Genomic DNA, 19,940 nt, shown 5'->3' with positions numbered 1-19,940 from the left:
TGGAATAAGCATTTTTGATTAGCCAAACTAAATGAACAGTCCCCATCCTAAATAAACATTGAATATTTTTGGGTTAAATCAGTTATATCTAACAGTCAGATAGGTGCAGAAGCCACGTAGAGCACTGGGAACAGAAAGCAGAGGGAGCTTTTCACAAGAGGCAAGCAACAAGGCCTTTTGCATGACAGCAAGTTACATACTGCTGGGAGTGGGTGACAGTGATTCAATATTTCAAGCTGTTTTGAGCTTCCTCTGAAAAACACAGACAATGAGACAGCAACAGGGACTCACCAACAATAGTTTGTTTTAGGAAGAAAATGGATGGCTAAATGTAAAACAGTTTTGGGCAAATAAGTAAGTGCTTAACTAATAAAGCAAAACAGAACAGAGATAAGTGTCATTAAAATGTAACAATGTGACTTGAAGAAGTTGTTGATCGTATGATAAATGTCAGAGGTGGGAGAGGTTTTGTTTTTAATCTGTCTCACCGAAATAGACTTGGCCTATGGTAATTATACCATGCCTCTTGGATCCACTTGAACTAATCTATTACACTGAAAATAGAAACCGATTGACCACTTTGCACAGAAAAGAAAAAAAAGACAAACAAGTGCTTTAATGACCACACAAAATGTTCATGAAAACCAAGGTCAAAATGTTACAAAGAAATCTTTTTGCATTACCATGACTGCAAACCAAGGAAATGTACTGCCATCTTGTGGAATTAATGAGAAAAAAGTTACTTGAATTTCAATATAAAGGGGTTTCAACTCAATTCAAATTTCAAAAAGGTACTTACTGAAAAAAAGTAATAGAAATTTCAATCATTTAAGTTAAATGATATGGAAAACCAAAAAGAGATCAAAATCCAAAGTGCAACATACCGAGATAGTTTATATTATTTTAAAAGCAATTTAATAGTGCTTCTGTATTCATATTTATGAAAAATATACATTTGTAAAGGCCATTCTCAACAATGTACTGTGCTCACATCATGCAGCACAAAAATGCAAGACTTGATTGAAATTTTAACATTGTTGAGAAATCTAAAATTAGCTTGTATGTTAATGGTGGCATAATCCATGGATTATCATGCCTACAAATAGTCAGTCTGGTGTCTGACAACTTTATCAGGATCAACGGGTTTGAATCATTACACTATGCATCTGAAATACAATGCTTCCTCTGTAAGGGACATTTCAAAAGTTACACTTTGGATTTAAATCACCCAAACTTCTCAATACAGTAATCACATATTTTTCACCAAACATTTTCTTGCAGGTTATGTTAAATATTTTGTTTTAAATTAGAGATATTAAATTTGGCACATGTTTTTTGTCAACTGAAAAATTGTCAGCTTGTCACCACAAACAATCTGAAGCTGATAAAGCCAGTTCATTTCTCTAAGCTGTTGTGACATCAGACGAAGAGAGAAGTGCAACGTTGAAACATGTCAGGTATGTCCAAAGACATATAAAGTAACCGCATATAATAACAAATGAATCTCTAAGACTGTATCGCATATAGACACAATTAGTTTCACTGAAAAAAAAAAAACTGTTCTTTGTAAGTGTTGTCTTACAAAACTACAATAAATATATTCCTTGACTATCCAAAAAGAAAATGCTCTAAAACAAGCTAAACTATGATTATAAAATGTGAGAGAAAAGTTTGTGCTAATTTACTTGCCAGGAAACAAGCAGAAAAACAGAAATCTCACTATTTGTACTTCTGTTTTCAAATACGCAAAAGTTACTCATTGCATGCAATATCATTTAATGTACAATAACCTTGGTGTTGATCCCAGCTAAGACAAGAGCAAGGACACCTCTGCGACACATGTCTGTGCTCTACCTTATATTTCTGCAGGAGAACATTACTTGCATCCCAGAATAAAGCTCTCAAGTATGTAAAGCTTTGTTGTAATAGGTCAGCTCTCAAGTGAATTCATTCCGCTATTGCTCTGCGGAGAGAGTGTACAAGCACCAATCAGACAGCCGGAGTCTGAGTGTTGAAAGCACACAGATTATTTGTTAGTGAGGAGAATTAATAATGCTTGGAGCATTTGGAGCTGTGAGTAATGGGCATGGAGATGGGCCATCAGAAAGCTGTGATGAGGATTTAGAGAGGAATTCATTACAGGGAATCCCCCTATCACACAGATTTGATTTTTTCTTGTCAGTGGGGGAGCTTTTTACCATTTATGAAATCAAGAGGAAAATGTTATTTTTTTTCATAGCTTTTATAGCTTTAACATATTACAACAAGAAAAAAAAAACTTATGTGGTCTTTATAACATCCTTAAATCAGTTAAATTGAGCTGCAGAGAATCATTATGCAATTAAGTATTACACTGTCATTATTTTAAAAAGAGGAATTTAGTGAAGACAGTTTTTTTTTTGGCTTAAAATGTCAGTATTCTTGATTTTAACACCCCATTTTAATCCTGCTGGCTAAAGAATTTGTCTTCTGGTTATTTGGTGAAATATTTACAGTATATCTGTTCACTTAAGTTTGTGTACATTAATTTATGGATAGGTCTTTTATTATCATATTTAACTAGAGGTGAATTTAGTACTTTGACTAGGCCAGTGCAATACAAAATCGACTTCCATTCTGCTATACCAGGCCCAGTTTAAGGCGGTACCAACTGCTTTTTTAATTTTTAAACAATTTATTTGAGAGAGAGACACTAACTATATGACAGAAAAAGTCTCAGGAGCTGATAATTTTAAACTTTGTCCAGGATCTCACTTGAGCCATGCCAATATTTTTCACCAATACTAACTGTAGGCAGTTCTTTGTGTGTATTCCCTAAATAATCCACAAGATTGACCTAAATCTGAGATTTCCAAATTGCTGCCAACATTTCCATATCCCACATGTTCCAAAACAGACATGTTGAAGTTCAATATGATAAAATAGAAAAACTTTTTTGCATTCCATTCAGCCTTTCTGTTATCTGCTGAAAGTCTTGTTCTCTCTAATTCCCCTGCAACCAAAAAGAGACCTTTTGACAGCTGTCTTTTTAAATTGCTTCTTACACTTTTTGATTTTCTTTTAAAACACTTCAATGGCAGTGCAATAATTAACTTTACGTTTTCTGTGCTGCAGAAACACCCTATCCCATATAGAGCACTGGGAACAGAAAGCAGAGGGAGCTTTTCACAAAAGATAAGCAACAAGGCCTTTTGCATGACAGCAAGTTACATACTGCTGGGGGTGGGTGACAGTGATTCAATATATCAAGCTGTTTTGAGCTTCCTCTGAAAAACACAGACAATGAGACGGCAACAGGGACTCACCATCAGTACATTGTTTTAGGAGGAAAGTAAATTGCTCTATGTGAAAGATTTTTTGGCAAAATGTAAGTGCTTTGTTGAAAAATATTACTAATAAAGCAAAACAGAACAAAGTGTCATTAAAATTTAACAATGTGACTTGAAGAAGTTGTTGATCATATGATAAATGTCAGAGGTGGGAGAGGTTTTGTTTTTAATCTGTCTCACCGAAATAGACTTGGCCTATGGTAATTATACCATGCCTCTTGGATCCACTTGAACTAATCTATTAAATTGAAAGTGGAAACTACCCTCCAGCACTTTGCACAGAAAAGAACAAAAGCATGTATTACACATTACACAGTGTTTTAATGACCACCAAAATCCCCATGAAAAAGGAGGAGAAATGTCACAAAGCAATTTTTCTGCGTTACTGTGACTGCAAACCAAGGAGTTATGCTGCCATCTCTGAGATTTCCAAAAGACTGCCAACCATTCCATATCAAACCTGTTCCAAAACAGACATGTTGAAGTTCAAAATGATAAAATACAGCAAATTCAGCCTTCTGTTATGTATCTGCTGAAAGTCTTCCTCTCTATCTGTTGTTAGTTACTGTCGTTTTAGTTTATATGTCTAATGAATTTATATGAGTTTCTGAAACACAGTATGTGACACAAATTATAAATTTTTTCTAAGACGTTACATCTTTTGTGGCTGTACTAGTAAACTCATGTACTCTCCAGCATCCATAGCAGAAACTATTCAGCAAAATCAAGATAGTATTTAACATTTTGTAATATTTCCAAGAGTTAAAGCATGAAAAATCTGACAGATGTGGCTGTGTCAAGTGAACCATGCTAAACATGGCTATCAAACCTTTGAGGAACAAGGTCCTACAGTTGAGGTTTTGCCCACAGAGAAATCTGTAGTACAGAGAGATGAGTCTAGCTGTCTAGTTAGCACCTCAGCAGCAGCTCACTTTGGTTTGCCATGACTGGAATGAAAGCTATGCTGCGTGACATTTTGTCAATATAAGGAAAGTTGGCAGCGGGGGTTTAATAACTAATCCAGGTGGTTTATGTGAGCTCAGGCCATTTCAAAAGTCTTTTGAGCCAATTGAATTAGAGGTGCAGCATGTGGAAGGTCAAGCGTGACAGGATGCACACACTATTGGGATCTTGGATTTTTTTGGATTGTGCTCATAGATTTAATAGTTTAACACGGTGTATATTATTCAGGCCAGATAAAAGATTGATAGTATTTAGTTAGATTTTGAGTTCTATTTTTCACCGAGTCACTGTGAAAAATGGTTCTCTGTATTTTCCACTGCCACAGGGACTATAACATCTTGGGAACTTTTTATATTAGAAACCAGAAAAAAATAAATAAATACGGTCATATGTTTATGGTCATTGTCTTGCTTTGATTTGGTGAAATACATAGAAGTTTTTGATTGTACTGTAAAATAATGTAAAATAAAAATAAAATTACAAGATGAAATGATTGAAGACTAACTGTTAATGCCGATGAACAACAATATATTTTAATTTGTCTATACCAGTCAAATTCTGGGGGCTGTGGACATACACTGTAGATTTAATGAGCATCTGTTAGCTGGAGCTTTCTCCAACCTGAGGTGATAAATTATGGTGCCAGTCAAAAGCATTCCCATTTTGGATACATGATGCCTAATGTGTCCAAAGAAAAAGTTTCCATGGAGAGAACATAACAGGAGTTAAACATTGTTACATCACAAGAGGAACTTTGAAAAGCAACTGTCAAAACAAAGGCTGTTTAATTTAGACGCCAATGTATATCACCTGCTGTTGTGAAATATATTTGGGTCAACATATAAAGCCTTATAAGCTCTGGAATCGTAAAAGCGTTGTGCATAAATGAAAGCCTCAAATCATCAATGAATTAGATTAACGTTAATAAAATGGCTCAAAATGAATGTAGACGTTCATAATATAAAAAAAACAAACTTCTACTTCAAGAACTTTTCTATAAGCTCGATATCTCATTAAGCGTGCACCTTAAATTATGTTCTGTAATTCCTATTGTTAAACACTGAAACTGAGAAAATTATTTCTGGTTAATCAAAAACTATATTCATCTCACTTTAAGACACCGCTCCCCGGTTGCTTCATTATGCTTTGATTATAAATGCCTTACAATGGGTTACTTATAGCATGACTTTTATTTGTTCTCTGTTCACACTTCAGAGACATGGTTTGAATCTTAATGTGACAAATATATTCAACGTTCTGTTGACTGACCTTCATCAGTAACTCCTTGCTCTTCATTTGACCGTCCCTTTCCAAGAACAAGTTGGCATCAAAGACTTTAGAGGAAGAGCCTGTACCACAGAAATGACACAACCTTGATTACATAATGTGTCTTAACGTTAGAAGTACACTGCATACCAACAGATTAGTGCCTTGTTAGCATCATGTGATTTCTCATGGTATCCAGGCAACTGTTAGGTTTAATAAAACAAGCGAGTGGATTAAAAAAGAAAAAGTCAGCTTCATAAAAATGTAGAGGTTCACTAGAAAGTAAGAGCTACTAACTAGCTTTGAAATCCAAATCTATAGCAATAATATAAAGTGGGATCTTGCTCCTCTACAATTCTTTTTTGCATAGTTCATGCTCTTTGTTTGAAATCACATTATGTGGACACAGAGATAACAAAAATGCATGCTTTTTGATGAATAACAAGCAATTTGCTATTATTTTCACAGATTAATGCTTTGCTTAGGTGACCTAAACTCTTTATGAAAGACTTAAGAGTGACTTTGTGACAACTGTGTTTAATTAAATCTAAAATAACCAGTAAAGCAAAGACAGCTGTCTTCTAAAGATTTGCATTTTGCCATCAGTAATTATTGTGACAGACAAACCCAGCAGCAATCCCTCCCCACTCCTTATTCATCTTTCCACCCTGGACGCCTTAATCCCCCCGCTGTCCCTCTCACCCTCCCAACCCCCACGTCTTCCTTAACAATATAAGCCACCCGCATTCAGCATCAAACCGTCTCAGCAGAGGCAGCTCGCGGACTTTCAAACCAGAAACATCCACCCAAAGTCTGTAGAACCTAAGAGGCAGCAGATTTATACCACAACAATCAACCTGTGTGAGGCGGCGTGAGCACAGAGCTGGAAACAGGTGAGCCACTCATCTCTGTTTATGTGTGACTACGTGTAAAACTATCAGATTTCTATTTGAAAATAGACTTCCGCTATCTTATTCTGAGTATTTATATTTCCAAACACTGAAGTCATGAAAAAAAAAATAAATAAATAAATAAAAAACGGACCATCATCTATTTTTTAAGTAATATTTATCACTGAATATATTAATGTTTCAGGGACGAGTATTTAAACTGATCTAGCACGTTTAGTCCTAGTCAGTTTAACTAGGTTCTTTTGTTTGGTTTGTAATTAGATGAGTAGTTTTTCTCTATCATAATACAGAGCAAAGACGATAATGAATGATAAAATCTGCATTGAGCTAAATTTTTATTGACATTGATGTCTTTTGATTTTCAGATCACATTTTGCTTTCTCAACTCTAGTCAAGATGTGGACAAGAGGCAAACCAGATCAGTTAGCAACCAGACCATCACGTACAGTAGTTCATTTCCTTATTATTCATATTAATTTCTTCAAGAGTCTATACGTAAACGTCTCACATGACATGTAACAATATGTTCAGATGAACCCAAAGAGTACAAAATAATGCATCACTGGTGTTATATCAGCCATAATATTCTGATATTATGTGATGTATATTCATTTATCTCTGTTTATTCAATTCAGGTTTCTCCCTGGTTCATCAGTACATTCTACGTTTTAATGAGGTGTCTGGCAACAAATCAGGTGAATGAGTTAGCTGTTTTCTGGGGGATGTGTGCTTTCTGTTTTGGTTTTAATAGACATTTTGTGACACAGTCATGACACTCACTGTGTTACTTAAATACACTGCCTGCTTATTGCTTGTCATTGCTTTAAATTTGTTGTGCATTTTAAAGTCTTGAAGTAGAGACGTGAACGAGTACCTCCACTGTTTTCGCTCTAATCCCCAGATTGTTGGATATCATGACAGAAATACACATCCATAGCCTGACTCTGATCTGTTCACTTGGGATTAAAATCTGAAATAAACTCACACAGTATATGCTTATTGTAACACATACTAACTACACGTGTTAACTTTTATTCCTAATGTTTTGTTTCTCTGTCTTTAGCTCAGCTTGTTGTGCATGCTATACAAATTATGAAGTAGAAAATAAAAACAGCAAATAGGACAAAGTGACGATCAGATTATTTTTTAAAGTGATTTGGAAAATTAGCAGCTACTAACTTTAACTTTTCCTGTAGAATAAGGAATAGGTCAGTTGAGATAAAATGATAGTGAGAGTAAATAATCTGTAGCTGTCAGCAAGAACTTTTTAAAAGAGATTATAGGTCAAATCCACTATGCTTATTACATGATTACATGCCTTTGGAAATCCAAAAAGTGTACATATTTATGAGTCAGGTTTGTAGCCTTTTATAACGTATAAATAATACATTCCGGCTTTTGCAAACAAATGTTAAAAATGGTTTATAAATGTACTTGAAAGAAATAAAAGATAAGCAGAAACCTAAAGTTGCAAATATACACAAGTAATTTCGGCAGTTAAAAATAACACTTTTTCTTAGTTTTGAAATAAATAAAACACTCTTTTTCCACATTCATTTAAGAAGGAGGTTGACCTGATTATTGATTTGTTAAAACCCTTTTCATTGAATAATTCTCTCAACATTCTTTTTACTTAATTTAGCTGCAATCCGGAGGAGATCTAAAACCCCTGGAGTGATGATCACACAGTATGCAGCAATTTTACCTGAGGGTAAAAGTACTCCAGACTTCCAGTGCAAACCCATGCCAGTTACAGTCAAGGAAGGTACACATGAAATCAAAACAAAAAAAAATATATGATTGACTCAATGTGTTTTTTTTTTTTTTTTTTTTTTTTGGTGAAATATGTTTTTCACCAAAACAAAGCTGAAATTAAAAAAAAATGCAACAACAAATGAGAATCTTTTGAAAACATCCTTTTAGGAAATTTAGCCATTTTCAAGGCGGTGGTGACAGGGGACCCAAAACCAGATGTTTCATGGAGAAGAGCGAAAGGGAATCTGGCAGACAAGGAAAAGTTCCAAAAGAAATATGATGAATCAACAGGGGAACACATATTAGAGGTAACCAACTGAATGTGTTATAACACAGTTTGGCAAAAAAAAAAAAAAAAAAACTGAGCAAAGCAGGAAGTTGTGACAACACTACAACATAGTATGTATGTATGTATGTATGTATGCATTTTCAGATTCATAAAGTGTCTGCAGAGGAGGCTGATACGTACAAATGCTACGCTGTGAATGAATGTGGCAAAGCTGTCTGCACCACAACATTAAGCATTATTGATGGTAAGACTGACTTCTGAGTTAATGTTACTTTAAATTGTACACTGCCTACTGTGAACAATTAAGTAGAAATATAAATTCATATGAACTCAACTGTGATAGACTATGAGCAGTTGGCAGCACCTCTACAATGTGAATGCAGAAGCTACTAATAGAGACTAAAAATAAAGAGCATCTTTAGATGCAAGTTTTAGGATGTAGTGTTTTAAATTGTACTAGTATAGAGAGTAATGACTAAAAAAGAAAAATATTATTATTAAGTCAATCACTTTTTTTCTATTCTTGAACTTTTGTGTAAAATGTTTTTTAGCCTACTTATTCATCTGACAGGATTTTTTGTGTGCAGATAGTGAAATCAAACTCAAGATAAACTTGTAGCAAATCATTATTTGAAAACAGCATTTTGTATTTAAATAGTTGACCTTGTGTAATATTAACAATTATTTAATGATTTAAAACATTCAAATTCAACAAGAAAGTGAAAACAGAAACTTATTAGTGGGCAGATTCTTTTTGTACATCACTGTATTCAAAATGTTCAAAGTGACTTAAAATATCCACGTTGTGTTAGTGTCGTAGAAATGTTTGGTGCAGTAGTAGAACTTTAGATTAATAATAATAATAATAATAATAATAATAATAATAAGTTAGCAAATGTTTTGCTTCTGTCCAGGTTCAACAATTCCTGAAGATTTCAGAAAGCTGCTAAAGAAAAGGTAAGCATTTTAAGCAGCTCAATCCTAGCATTTCTGATGCAACATTGATTACAGTAACAGTGACATTCAATGTTAAATACTTTAGCAAAGCACAGACAGCAGGTGGAGATAACGATGAAACTTTCTGGGATGCGATGATGAATGCTGACAAAAGAGACTACGAGAGCATCTGTTCTGAGTATGGCGTAGCAGACTTGAACACGATTCTCAAGAAACTTGAGGAGAAGAGAAACCAGAAAGGAAAAAACAAGCAGAAGGTATGAAAATGTAACAAATATTATTGAATGGCAATACATTTTATGTGAATTTATTACAGCATGTATTAATGATCACAATGCCAATAAAAAACAATAATACAATCTCAGAGCATTAGCTGTGAGCTACTTCACCCAGTCAACAAAATCTGTGCTGCTGCCACAGCTGCCAACTTTCAATTAAGCTTGTAGAGAGAAACGTTTAGCACCCAGTTAAGGACCAGAAGTAATGGCCCGATTTGTGTGTAATTTGGTACTTCTGCGCGACCAGAGGTGAGAATGTAGCAGTGGTCGGCAGAGCAGCTCTCTGGAGTGTGGCTAACGCATAAAAGAAAATCACTTCTTTCCCCCTGAAAGGTGGGAAAAGATCTACAAGGCCTGCTGCAGCAGAGCGTGCAGGATTAGTAAAAGCAGGACAGACACACACTCTTCAACATCTGTTGATATTTGTGCGATCTGGAAAATACTGTCCATCCCTGAAATGCTGTACCTCAAACTGCAAAACCGTTTCTAACAGCTTTTCATTAACTGAACTGAGATTCCGAAATCCTTCTCAATCTCCACTCATAGCAATGGCATTTATTACCTTTGATAAGGGCTGATGAAATTAATTTTTGTATTTTAATAATCTAACTCCAACAACAACCCAGTGTTCTGTTTTCTATCCCAATCCAGTGTCATGTTTTAAAGTGTTAATGCGTCCAATAAACATGTCTGTGCTGGGCTAAGGTGGGAATTTTAGATTAAACACTAACTACCAAATACTTTTAACTCCTGCGCTTCTTCACTTATGCAGGATGTTATAATTTCCTATGACAATGATGCTAAAAAACAGGACATTCAGAGTCTTGGGAAGAAAAACTACCTCAGAAACGAAGGCACCGTGCAACATGACACGGGGATTTATATTGGGGATGTTGAAGAAGCTAATCGCCACAACAGGCATCTAACTCTGGTCAATGCTGAAAAAGACCTGCTCCTCACAGAGTTCAAAAGTAAGTTCAAAAACAAAACGAGCTTGACACTGTTGAGAATTTAAAAAAAAATATATGTAATTGCTTTATTTCAATACAGACAATTAATGACTGTTGCTACATGTGACAGGTTGAACTGAATTGCTTCAATTTCTTAAAGTGCCATTTTCCCTCCCTCTAGTTTCCAATGTGGACTTTGTGATCAAAATTCAAGAGATTAAAGCTGAAGAAAGTGATGATGCTCTCTTTGAGTGTGTGCTAACACACCCTCTACCTAAGATTACATGGATGAGAAAAGGTGTCCTCCTGGAAGATGGGGAGAAGTGCAACATAACTGTGTCTGACAACAGACTCATCCACCGGCTGCTCATCAAGGACTGCACGAAACTGGACAAAGGAATCTATTCTGCTGTAGCAGGGATTATTTCCTGCAGTGCCTGGCTGGTGGTAGAAGGTAACATCCTTTTCTACAGAACAATCCATTAACAGATACCAATGTGATGTGGTCAGTGATTGGCTGAAAATGAGCAACGTATTCGTCGTTCTTAACGTGCTTGCAGATCAGCGCAACCCGACAGGTGATGCTAAGAAAGCTATCCGCAAAACTGCGAAGGCTGCCGGGGTTCAGGCTGACCTGGAAAAAGTGGCCAAAGAGCAGCAAATAAAAATCCAGGGAGAAATGGAGAAGATTTTAAAAGCTGTCAAAGAAAAATACTCAGAAGCAGAAAAACTGAAAGGAGAAATACTAACTAGGGGAGACGACTGCAGTGGAAGTGATAAGAGAAATAAAACGCAGAGGAAAAACACAAAAGATGGCACTGTGACAACGTCTGAGGATAATGGGTGTATAACACAAGACGGTGACCTAAAGAAGAAGAAACAAACCAAAGGTCAAGCTGGTTGTAACTTAACGTCAGGTAAAGTCAGTTCTTAACCTGAAAAATCCATTTCCACAACCTGCTAGGAACACTGTTGTAGAAAAAGCTTTTTAGGAAAAATACACAAAGTATTGTTGAGAACATTTACTTTACTGGATTTAATTCATGCTTACTGGTGGCTCAGTTAAGATTAACTGGTTTTCTGTGTTTAAAGAGAGGAAAATCATGAAAGATGGCGCTTTAACAACATTTGAGGATTGTGATGTGACAAGAGAAGGGGAGCAAATGAGAGCTGGGGGCCTAAAGAAGGAAAAACAAAGGACAAGCCAAGCTGGTAAAGTCTGGTTTTTACCTGATGAATCCAGTCCCACAACCTACTACAACTGCTGCTAAGCGTTCTGATCAGGACAAAAACAAGTTATTCTCTATTTCATTCCCCTTACTGGATTTAAATCAGGGATAAGTAGCTGTTAGATGACTGAAAAACAACTGAGTTTAAAGAGAGATCAGTCACATGTACTTCTGAAATACATTTGTTTAAATGACTGAACCAGAAAGGCTTAAAGAAAAAAAAGACCAGATCTGCCAATTACAACAAGGACATAGTGATGCATTTCATTTTTCATATTAGTAACTTTTACTTTACATACTGATTTCACAGCTAATTTGCCTCTCCCATTTACTGTTCATTTGATTCTATTAAAGGAGAGCCCTTTGAGGACAGTCAGGATCCTGGACATGGGAGTAATGTTTCAAACATACAGCAAGACCAAGAAGCAGAGCATGATGTAACCGGTGAGAAACATCTCATAAAAAGTAGAACCGCTCCAGAACTAACAACCTAAGAATAGTTCACTTTTTATGGCATATTTTCTTCTTGAGTGTGCTTTGGGAAAAGTCCTTAAATATGCTTATATTATTGGTGTGTATCTGTGCAGAGTTCATAGATCAATGGGATGATGTTGTCCAACAGCTGAATCAGTTCAGAGGAAATAAGAATTGCAATAAGTCAGCAAGAAACCAACAAAAAACAAATAATGCAGACTGGAAAGAACAGGCATCAGGTAAGAAAGGATATTAATATTAAGAAACTGACATATCTTTCGAATCACTATATTAAGATAAATTTAAATAAAACTGCTTTTTAGATTCCACTCTTGTAAGAACTGATTATCCCAGTCTTTTAAACCCAATTAAAATTGACAACATTTTGCAGCCAAATGGAACTGTAATATTTTTTTGCATGTGGATAACTTTTTGAAATAATATCTGACACACAGATTCAAATGGACAAGTAAGCGACGATGAACTAAACACTGAGGAGATCAAGGACTCCGCTGACCGAGGAAAGTATCAACAAAGTTTAAAGCAAAACAAAAAGTCTCAACATGCAGCCAACGGTAAGAAGTACAACATCACTGCATAAAATTATTGTTTTGATCAAAGGCGGCAGACCTTTGGAAATAATATGCTCTAAACACGAGTGCACACTTTGTTATTGTATGAGTAAAAAGTTAAATGTTTCATTAACATGAAGACAAAATGTCTAGGATTTGCCATGTTTACAGATGTAAGAGAGCTATATCTTACTCTGTCTGCCTAGTGGATTGAAAAGTAGGCAAATAAAATGTATTTGTGATTTTAAAAGGCAAGTGTGTGTTTCCTGGAGAGCACGGTGAGTGTGACGAGACTGAAAATGTGAACCACTCTGCCAACCACACAAGGCGTAAAAGACAAGGCCTTCTGGTTACAGATTCGTTGATTGGTGAGTAATCAATTAGATGCATGCTGTAGGTTTCTCTGTACATTTCTCTGTGTGTTTTGGTGAACACTCATCAGTCCACATTGCACATGTTCCGTTTTTCTGCTTTTGACATCAATTTTAAGTGAACCAAATTTACCATTTGGCTGATGTATCCAAACCACTAAGAGCTGTAATGTTCAGCAGGGTCATGATGCTAGGCACTGTCAGTATATGTGCTTGAAAGAAAATATATATAGCAACATATATCTCAGTAACTCCAATTTCTTATGACATGATGATTTAAAAATAAACTCGACTCTGTCTTTAGATCCAGGCGTTCAGTTTATCTGGGGTTTGTCAGATGTCGATGCAATCATCCATGAGAGTGCTGAGTTAATGTGTAAGCTCAGCAGGGAAGACCGTGAGGGAGTCTGGTTCAGAGATGGAAAACAGGTTTGTCATGAAGGTCAAATTCATCTTTTTTGCCTCAGAGTAGTTGTCATTTTATACTGTGTTGTTTCTTAGCTTAAATACTGTCCGTCGCTGTGCTTGAGATATTTCATGTGTTAAATATTAAACCCCAACAGATTTACCCAGATGATAATGTCTCCATCACTATGAATGGACCCATCCATAAATTAGTGATAATGAAATGCAGCGAGGACAACTCTGGAAAGTATCGCTTTGAAGCAGATGGTCGTAAGACAGAGGCAATGCTCAGCATCCGAGGTCTGTGTATTCATCCAGGAATTAAATAAATGATTAATAATGTCAAAGAACTAAAATTATCTCAACTGGATTGATATGTTTAGATCCTCCAAGGTTTGACCCAGAAGACCTCAGTGCTTTCACCAGGCCTCTGGCAGTTAAAGTGGGACACAACGTCATCTATAAGCTCCAGTTCATTGGCCACAAACCTATAAAAGTTCAGTGGTACAAAGATGGTGATGAGCTGAAAGACGACAACAGCACGATGATAGAAAGATCTGCGAGTCACACCCGCTTACTCCTGAGCAGATGCCAGAGAAGAGACACTGGAGAGATCAAGATAAAGATTAAAAATGACCATGGCTTCACTGAGGCAGTATCACAGCTTGTTGTGCTTGGTAAGTGACTTGTAGCAGTTTAGACATCAACGAGTGGGTTTGCTTTTTTAATACGAAGCAGATTCTAGATGTCAGGTAATCTAGGTTAAGATGTTATGAGCAGAAGGTTAACATGGTATTTGTGTTAGGTCAAAGTGACGTTTCTAAAACTTGAACTAGACGTTATCAAAGATCTTGTCACACAAACAAATGGCAGGTCACCCAGGAGTAAATTTCACTGCTGTATCTTAATTGTTTCTAAGACTAAAAAATCAGAAGCCAGTTTGTCGAGTCAAGCAATGTTTTCTTACCAGTAATCCAGCAGAACGCTAAGTGATGTTTGACTGATTGCTGCTTATAAATATAATATTTCTGGAAAATATGGCTTATATTTATCACAACTGTCTTTTCTACACCAAAATGCATCAATTGAATGTTAGGCCATCTGTTCTGTCACAGATCTGAATGTACGTTCAAATGGTAGCTCTTTGACTAATACATTGTTTTCTTACAGTGTGGTCCCTTGTTTTGATAAAAAATGTGTCCCAGAACTAACTCTGCATATTTGCCTTTACAAAATGCAGTTTTAATCCCTTATTCACAAGCTGTGAAGAGACTTCACAAAGCTTTTTTTTTTTTTTTGATGTTTCAGACAAGCCTTCTCCCCCCCTGGGACCTGCAGAGGTTACTGAGAGTTCAGCCTTATGCATTGAATTCAAGTGGCGTCCCCCAAAGGATGATGGCGGCTCACCAGTGACTAACTACATATTGGAGCGTCAGCAAGTGGGACGAAACACCTGGAAGAAAATGGGTGAAATACCAGGTGTGCCCATCTACCGGGACACAGATGTGGACCGTGGGAGAAAGTACTGCTACCGCATCTGGGCAGTAACTTCAGAGGGAATGAGCGAAGTGATGGAGACGGATGAAATGCAAGCTGGAAAATTTGGTAAGTCGAAACAATGTTAGTGATGTTTGTGAAATGTGCTGAAAATCTGAAAAGAATTCCAGCAGTAATTTGGAAAAAAAAAAAAAAAACCTTAGTTGCAACTAAGTAAAGCTTCACCTTCACGCGATTTCTGTTTTGTTTCTGAACTCTTCAGCTTTTCCAGGCCCTCCAGCACCTCCCAAGGTAGTCAGTGCATTCAATGACTGCATCAACATCTCATGGTCTTCCCCATCTAGCACTGGAGGGTCACGTCTCCTGGGCTATATTTTAGAGAAGCGCAAGCAGGGAAGTAATCTTTGGACTTGCGTTAATGCACCAGATGAAATAATAAAAGGTATTTACTTACAGTATCTGGAAGTGGTATGAGTGTGTCTGCAAATGAGTATGTCTGTTTTATTGTTTTATTTTTGTTTGCTTTAAAATGGCTTCTAGAGAAAAAGTATGCCGTGAAAGATGTTGTGGAAGGTATGGAATATGAGTTCAGAGTTTGTGCCGTAAACCTCTCAGGAGCTGGTGAATTTAGCAGCGCATCAGAGTTTGTTTTCGCAAGGGATCCTAAAAGTAAGTATTAGAAAATAGTATTAAAGAACCAAATATGATAAATAAAGTGCACGTACTGAAAATACTAATCATATCAATCCTATATTTGTCTAGAGCCTCCGGGTAAAGTAACAGGCCTGAAGGTGACAGAAACATCGTACAGCAACATGGTTGTGACTTGGACAAAACCTGAAGACAAACCAGGCATACAGGATGAAGCTAAGGGATATTTTGTTGAGATCCGCCGGGCGGATTGCATAGAGTGGTGCCGCTGTAACAGCAGCCCCGTTATCATGACTTCCTTTAACGTGAAAGGCCTCAAGTCTATGGATATGTACTGGGTGAGAGTTATTGCTATAAATGATGGGGGAGAAGGCACACCTGAGGAGCTGCCAAACTATATCCTTGCAATGCCTTTGCCTGGTATGTCAACAAAAGCAATAATTTACACTGCATGATTTCTACTGTTCTGATGCTTTTAGTATTTGCTTTTTCTGTTTTAGTCTAAATATAAACTAAAACTGATTTTCTTGTTCTCAATAAAGTGAGACCAAGGTTCACAAACAACAAGATGAAGAGTTTCATGGTTGTGAGGGCAGGAAACTCTGTCAGGATAACTGTTAACTTTGAGGTAAGATTTATTCAAGTCACTGATCTGACTCTGAGTAAAAATATTTTTTTATAATTAGCATGTTCGCTTATAACATATTGTACCTTGTGAAAGTATTCACATCCCTCAATCGTTTTCACATTTTGTTCTGTTACAACCCTAAACTTCAATGCATTTAATGAAGATTGTGTGCAACAGATCAAGAAAAAGTATAATTGTTCTCGATTTTGACAAAGAAGAAATTGTGTAAAGTTTTAAATATTTGTGAAGAAAACACTTTGTAGCAACGTCTTACTTCATTTGTAGCTGTGTTCTGGGGTATACTTCTGATAGCTTTGCTCACTCTTCATCACAAAGTACCTCAAGCTGAGACAGATTGAAGAGCTTTTCTCAAGATCAGTTTTTAAGTCTTGACTTAAAGACTTAATTTTGCTCTGAACTTTGGCTTAGCCATTGTTGTACATGAATATGACTTCATGTTAACCATGCTATTGTAGCTTTGGGTTTATGTTTATTATTGTTGTCCTGCTGGTAGGTGGACATCTGCCTCAGTGTTAAGTCATCCAAAATGTTTTCCTCAAAGACTATCCTGAATATAACTACATCCATCTTTGGATAAACTATTTTCTGTCACTAAAGAAAATATGTACCACCATACAGATTATGTCATCAGGGTGATAAATAGATTGAGAATGCTGAAAACATGTTACAGTCTCATTTGATCAGACATTTGGACCTCAGCATTTCCTCTAGTTATCATTAGCCTTTTAGTTACATCACTGATGATTACTCTCTTTTCCTGGCTAGTCAGTTTAAGTGTATGGCCATATCTTGGTAGGTTTTGCACTTGTGCAATACTATTCATTGAATGGCGAATTGAAAAGTTATCCAACTTTTGTTTTAACCTAATTCTATTCAAGCTACACCACTACTTTTTTTTTTTTTTTATAAACAGGCTTCCCCATGGCCAGAAATTACATGGTTAAAAGACAATGTCCCAGTGATGAAGCGTGTTACAATCAGTAACTCTGACGGCTCATCTCAGCTGCTGATTCCCACCTCTGAGCGCTTGGATTCAGGCATCTACTCTGTCTTGGTGAAAAACATTGTTGGACAGGAAACTTTCAGTACGGAGGTTAGGGTAACAGGTAAAACTATGTCTTCTGTGAGTTTTGGCTTATGTGCGTGACTTCAGTTATATAAGGAAAACTCTGTTCCCAGATGACCCAAAGCCTCCTGGACCAGTGGAACTGGAAGAAAGTGTTCCTGGGACTGTGACTGTGATCTGGCAACCTTCTCCTGATGAGAAGCGTGATGATCGTCTCCACTATACAGTGTCCAAACTGGAATCCACCAAGCACACGTGGACCACAGTGGCCGACAGGCTCTTCAATAACAGGTTCACAGTTTGCAACATCATGCAAGGGAGGGAGTACCATTTCCGAGTGTACGCCAAAAATGACATGGGTGTATCAGCACCCTCAGAATCCCCAATCTGGGGGATGGAAAAGAAGAAAGGTGTTTTTTTTTTTTTTGTATTCTGGTTCAAAGCAGTTAACTTTAAGAAAAACACACTAACTCTATCTGTAATCTCCTGCAGAAAAAATGGTGATAACCGAGCCATCTAGAAAGGACTGTGATCTGCGATGTGCTCCATCTTTCATTGTACCTTTGAAGCCTCAAACTGCAACAGTAGGCTATGAGTGTTATATGAGCTGTGCAGTGAAGGGAGACCCCGCAGCTCGTATCACATGGTATCGAAACCACGTCAGCATAAACACAGATACCAACTACTACGTCTCCAACACATGTGGTGTCTGCTCCTTGCTGATACTTCGTGTAGGCCCCAAAGACGTAGGAGAGTATAAAGTTGTTGCTGATAACAGCTTAGGACGAGCTGAATGCTCCACAGTGCTCAGTGTCAGAGGTAAGACTGAAACATGGCTGCACTTCTGTTTCACGAAAAAAGTATACACACCCCTGTTAGCATGCCAGGTGATACTGATTTCCATACGAAATGTTTCCCTTTTTTGGAGCTATAACCTGCATAACCAAATTGACACACAGGCTGAAATATTTCCAGCGAGGGACTGTAAAAATGCTGCAAAACTAAAGACATTTTTTTCCTATGCACAGCTCTCTTCAGTTTGTCCCATAGACCTACAGTTAGATTCAGGTAAAGACTGACAACTTTCTATCAGAAGGTGTTAGCACATTGTCCCCATGTATGTGAGAATATACAAATTTGTTTCAGCAAAATGCATTGTTTTCTTTGGGGTTTTTTAAGAAAACACTTCTGTCTTGCCATCGTTTCTCATAGCATGTAAATATGGAGAATAGGGGATAATTTTGTCACCTCTGCCATACGGGCAAACATTGCCTGGTACTCATTTTGCTTCACTGCAGTCATTTCAGACAATAGGAACCTCCTTGACTAGTTTTCATCTCATCTTTTCAGCAATTTTGGATGAATCTACAATTCTTGGTGAGATCCCTGTTGTGCAGTATTTTTCCCAGCTTGATGAAGATCATCTTTGGAGTGTTCCCAACATACTGAATGCCTTGGAAATTGTTTCGTAGTCTTTTCATGATCAATACCTTTTGACAAAGAGATCCTGCCAATGATAGCAGATTTTTTTTTACTCACTCCTACTTAGCATAAGCTTAAATGTGGTGGTTACGTTTTAACACAATCTTATAAGAAGGTGGGTGCAACCATTTTAATTAAAGTTTCTATTTTTCCCTTTAAACAATTTTAGATTATTTTTTAAATGGGTTGTACAGGTTATATGTCACATTGAGGGTAGAAAGGTTCTAAAATTTATTTTGGTTTAAATTTTTCATGTCACTTATATCTAGTATTTTAACAGGATTATGTAAACTTTTAATAACAGATTGAAAGTAGTAAATGTGAGTTAATTATGGTGTTATCTGTGTCTTTATACAGAGTGAAGAAGTTGAAGACACCGACATTCGAAGGTCATCTGTCCATCATGAGAAGATGAGGATGGTGGTGACACACTGAAATAATGTGGATTCAATTTTAGCTTTGGAAATAAAGCCATTTCAATAGTAAAGCTCTCGATTTGTGACATTCTGTGGATGAATATTTCCAAACATAATTTATTCTCTTGCCTGTTGTCTTTTATATTTAATTTTTTAAATACAGTGACTCATTGCCTCAGATATTTTAAATAAGATTAGTACCTTTAACAGTACAGTAATGAAACCTCTCCTTGGTTTTTGTGTATCCTAGAGTGATTTGTTTTTAGTCCAAAGAAAAACTTTGTAAAACATTCAGAAAGCCTGAACTTTACTTTAAGAGCTTCTGACCTTCTAACACAGGGGTGTCAAATTCAATTTCACCAAGGGCCACTTCAGCATATTGGCCACCCTCACCGGGCCACATTGACGTACAAATCAGGAGTGCATACCT

General features: G+C 36.7%; 1 protein-coding gene across 2 annotated transcripts; it reads left to right on the top strand.

Annotated features, from left to right (window-relative positions):
* Positions 1–6,332: 6,332 nt before the first annotated feature.
* On the top strand, positions 6,333–19,626 carry LOC103144063 (immunoglobulin-like and fibronectin type III domain-containing protein 1). 2 transcript variants are annotated; one of them, XM_016675691.1, is made up of 28 exons: positions 6,333–6,451; positions 6,835–6,911; positions 7,105–7,164; positions 8,112–8,234; positions 8,393–8,532; positions 8,658–8,757; positions 9,428–9,470; positions 9,556–9,727; positions 10,521–10,719; positions 10,880–11,152; positions 11,259–11,615; positions 11,791–11,900; positions 12,269–12,371; positions 12,515–12,640; positions 12,857–12,976; positions 13,225–13,341; positions 13,649–13,773; positions 13,908–14,049; positions 14,133–14,426; positions 15,058–15,354; positions 15,509–15,688; positions 15,787–15,915; positions 16,009–16,317; positions 16,440–16,525; positions 17,460–17,652; positions 17,726–18,022; positions 18,105–18,431; positions 19,452–19,626. In XM_016675691.1, the coding sequence occupies exons 2-28, from the start codon at positions 6,866–6,868 to the stop codon at positions 19,454–19,456; spliced, it is 4,473 nt and encodes a 1,490-aa protein (XP_016531177.1). In that variant the 5' UTR covers positions 6,333–6,451; positions 6,835–6,865; the 3' UTR covers positions 19,457–19,626. The 2 variants fall into 2 exon arrangements, with proteins under 2 accessions (XP_016531177.1, XP_016531178.1); XM_016675692.1 differs by having other exon boundaries at positions 11,791–11,910; positions 12,282–12,371.
* The last annotated feature ends 314 nt before the right edge of the window (positions 19,627–19,940 follow it).

The sequence above is a fragment of the Poecilia formosa genome, unplaced genomic scaffold, assembly GCF_000485575.1.
Source record: "Poecilia formosa unplaced genomic scaffold, Poecilia_formosa-5.1.2 Scaffold120, whole genome shotgun sequence".
Taxonomy (NCBI): Eukaryota; Metazoa; Chordata; class Actinopteri; order Cyprinodontiformes; family Poeciliidae; genus Poecilia; species Poecilia formosa.
Note: the sequence above shows the minus strand (reverse complement) of the source record. Positions and strands in the feature narration are given on the sequence as shown.

Coding starts and splice junctions, on each gene's coding strand:
- LOC103144063 (XM_016675691.1), top strand. CDS start 6,866: ATGTGGACAAGAGGCAAACCAGATCAGTTAGCAACCAGACCATCAC. Junction 6,912..7,104: donor GTTAGCAACCAGACCATCAC/GTACAGTAGTTC, acceptor TATTCAATTCAG/GTTTCTCCCTGGTTCATCAG. Junction 15,355..15,508: donor AATGCAAGCTGGAAAATTTG/GTAAGTCGAAAC, acceptor TGAACTCTTCAG/CTTTTCCAGGCCCTCCAGCA.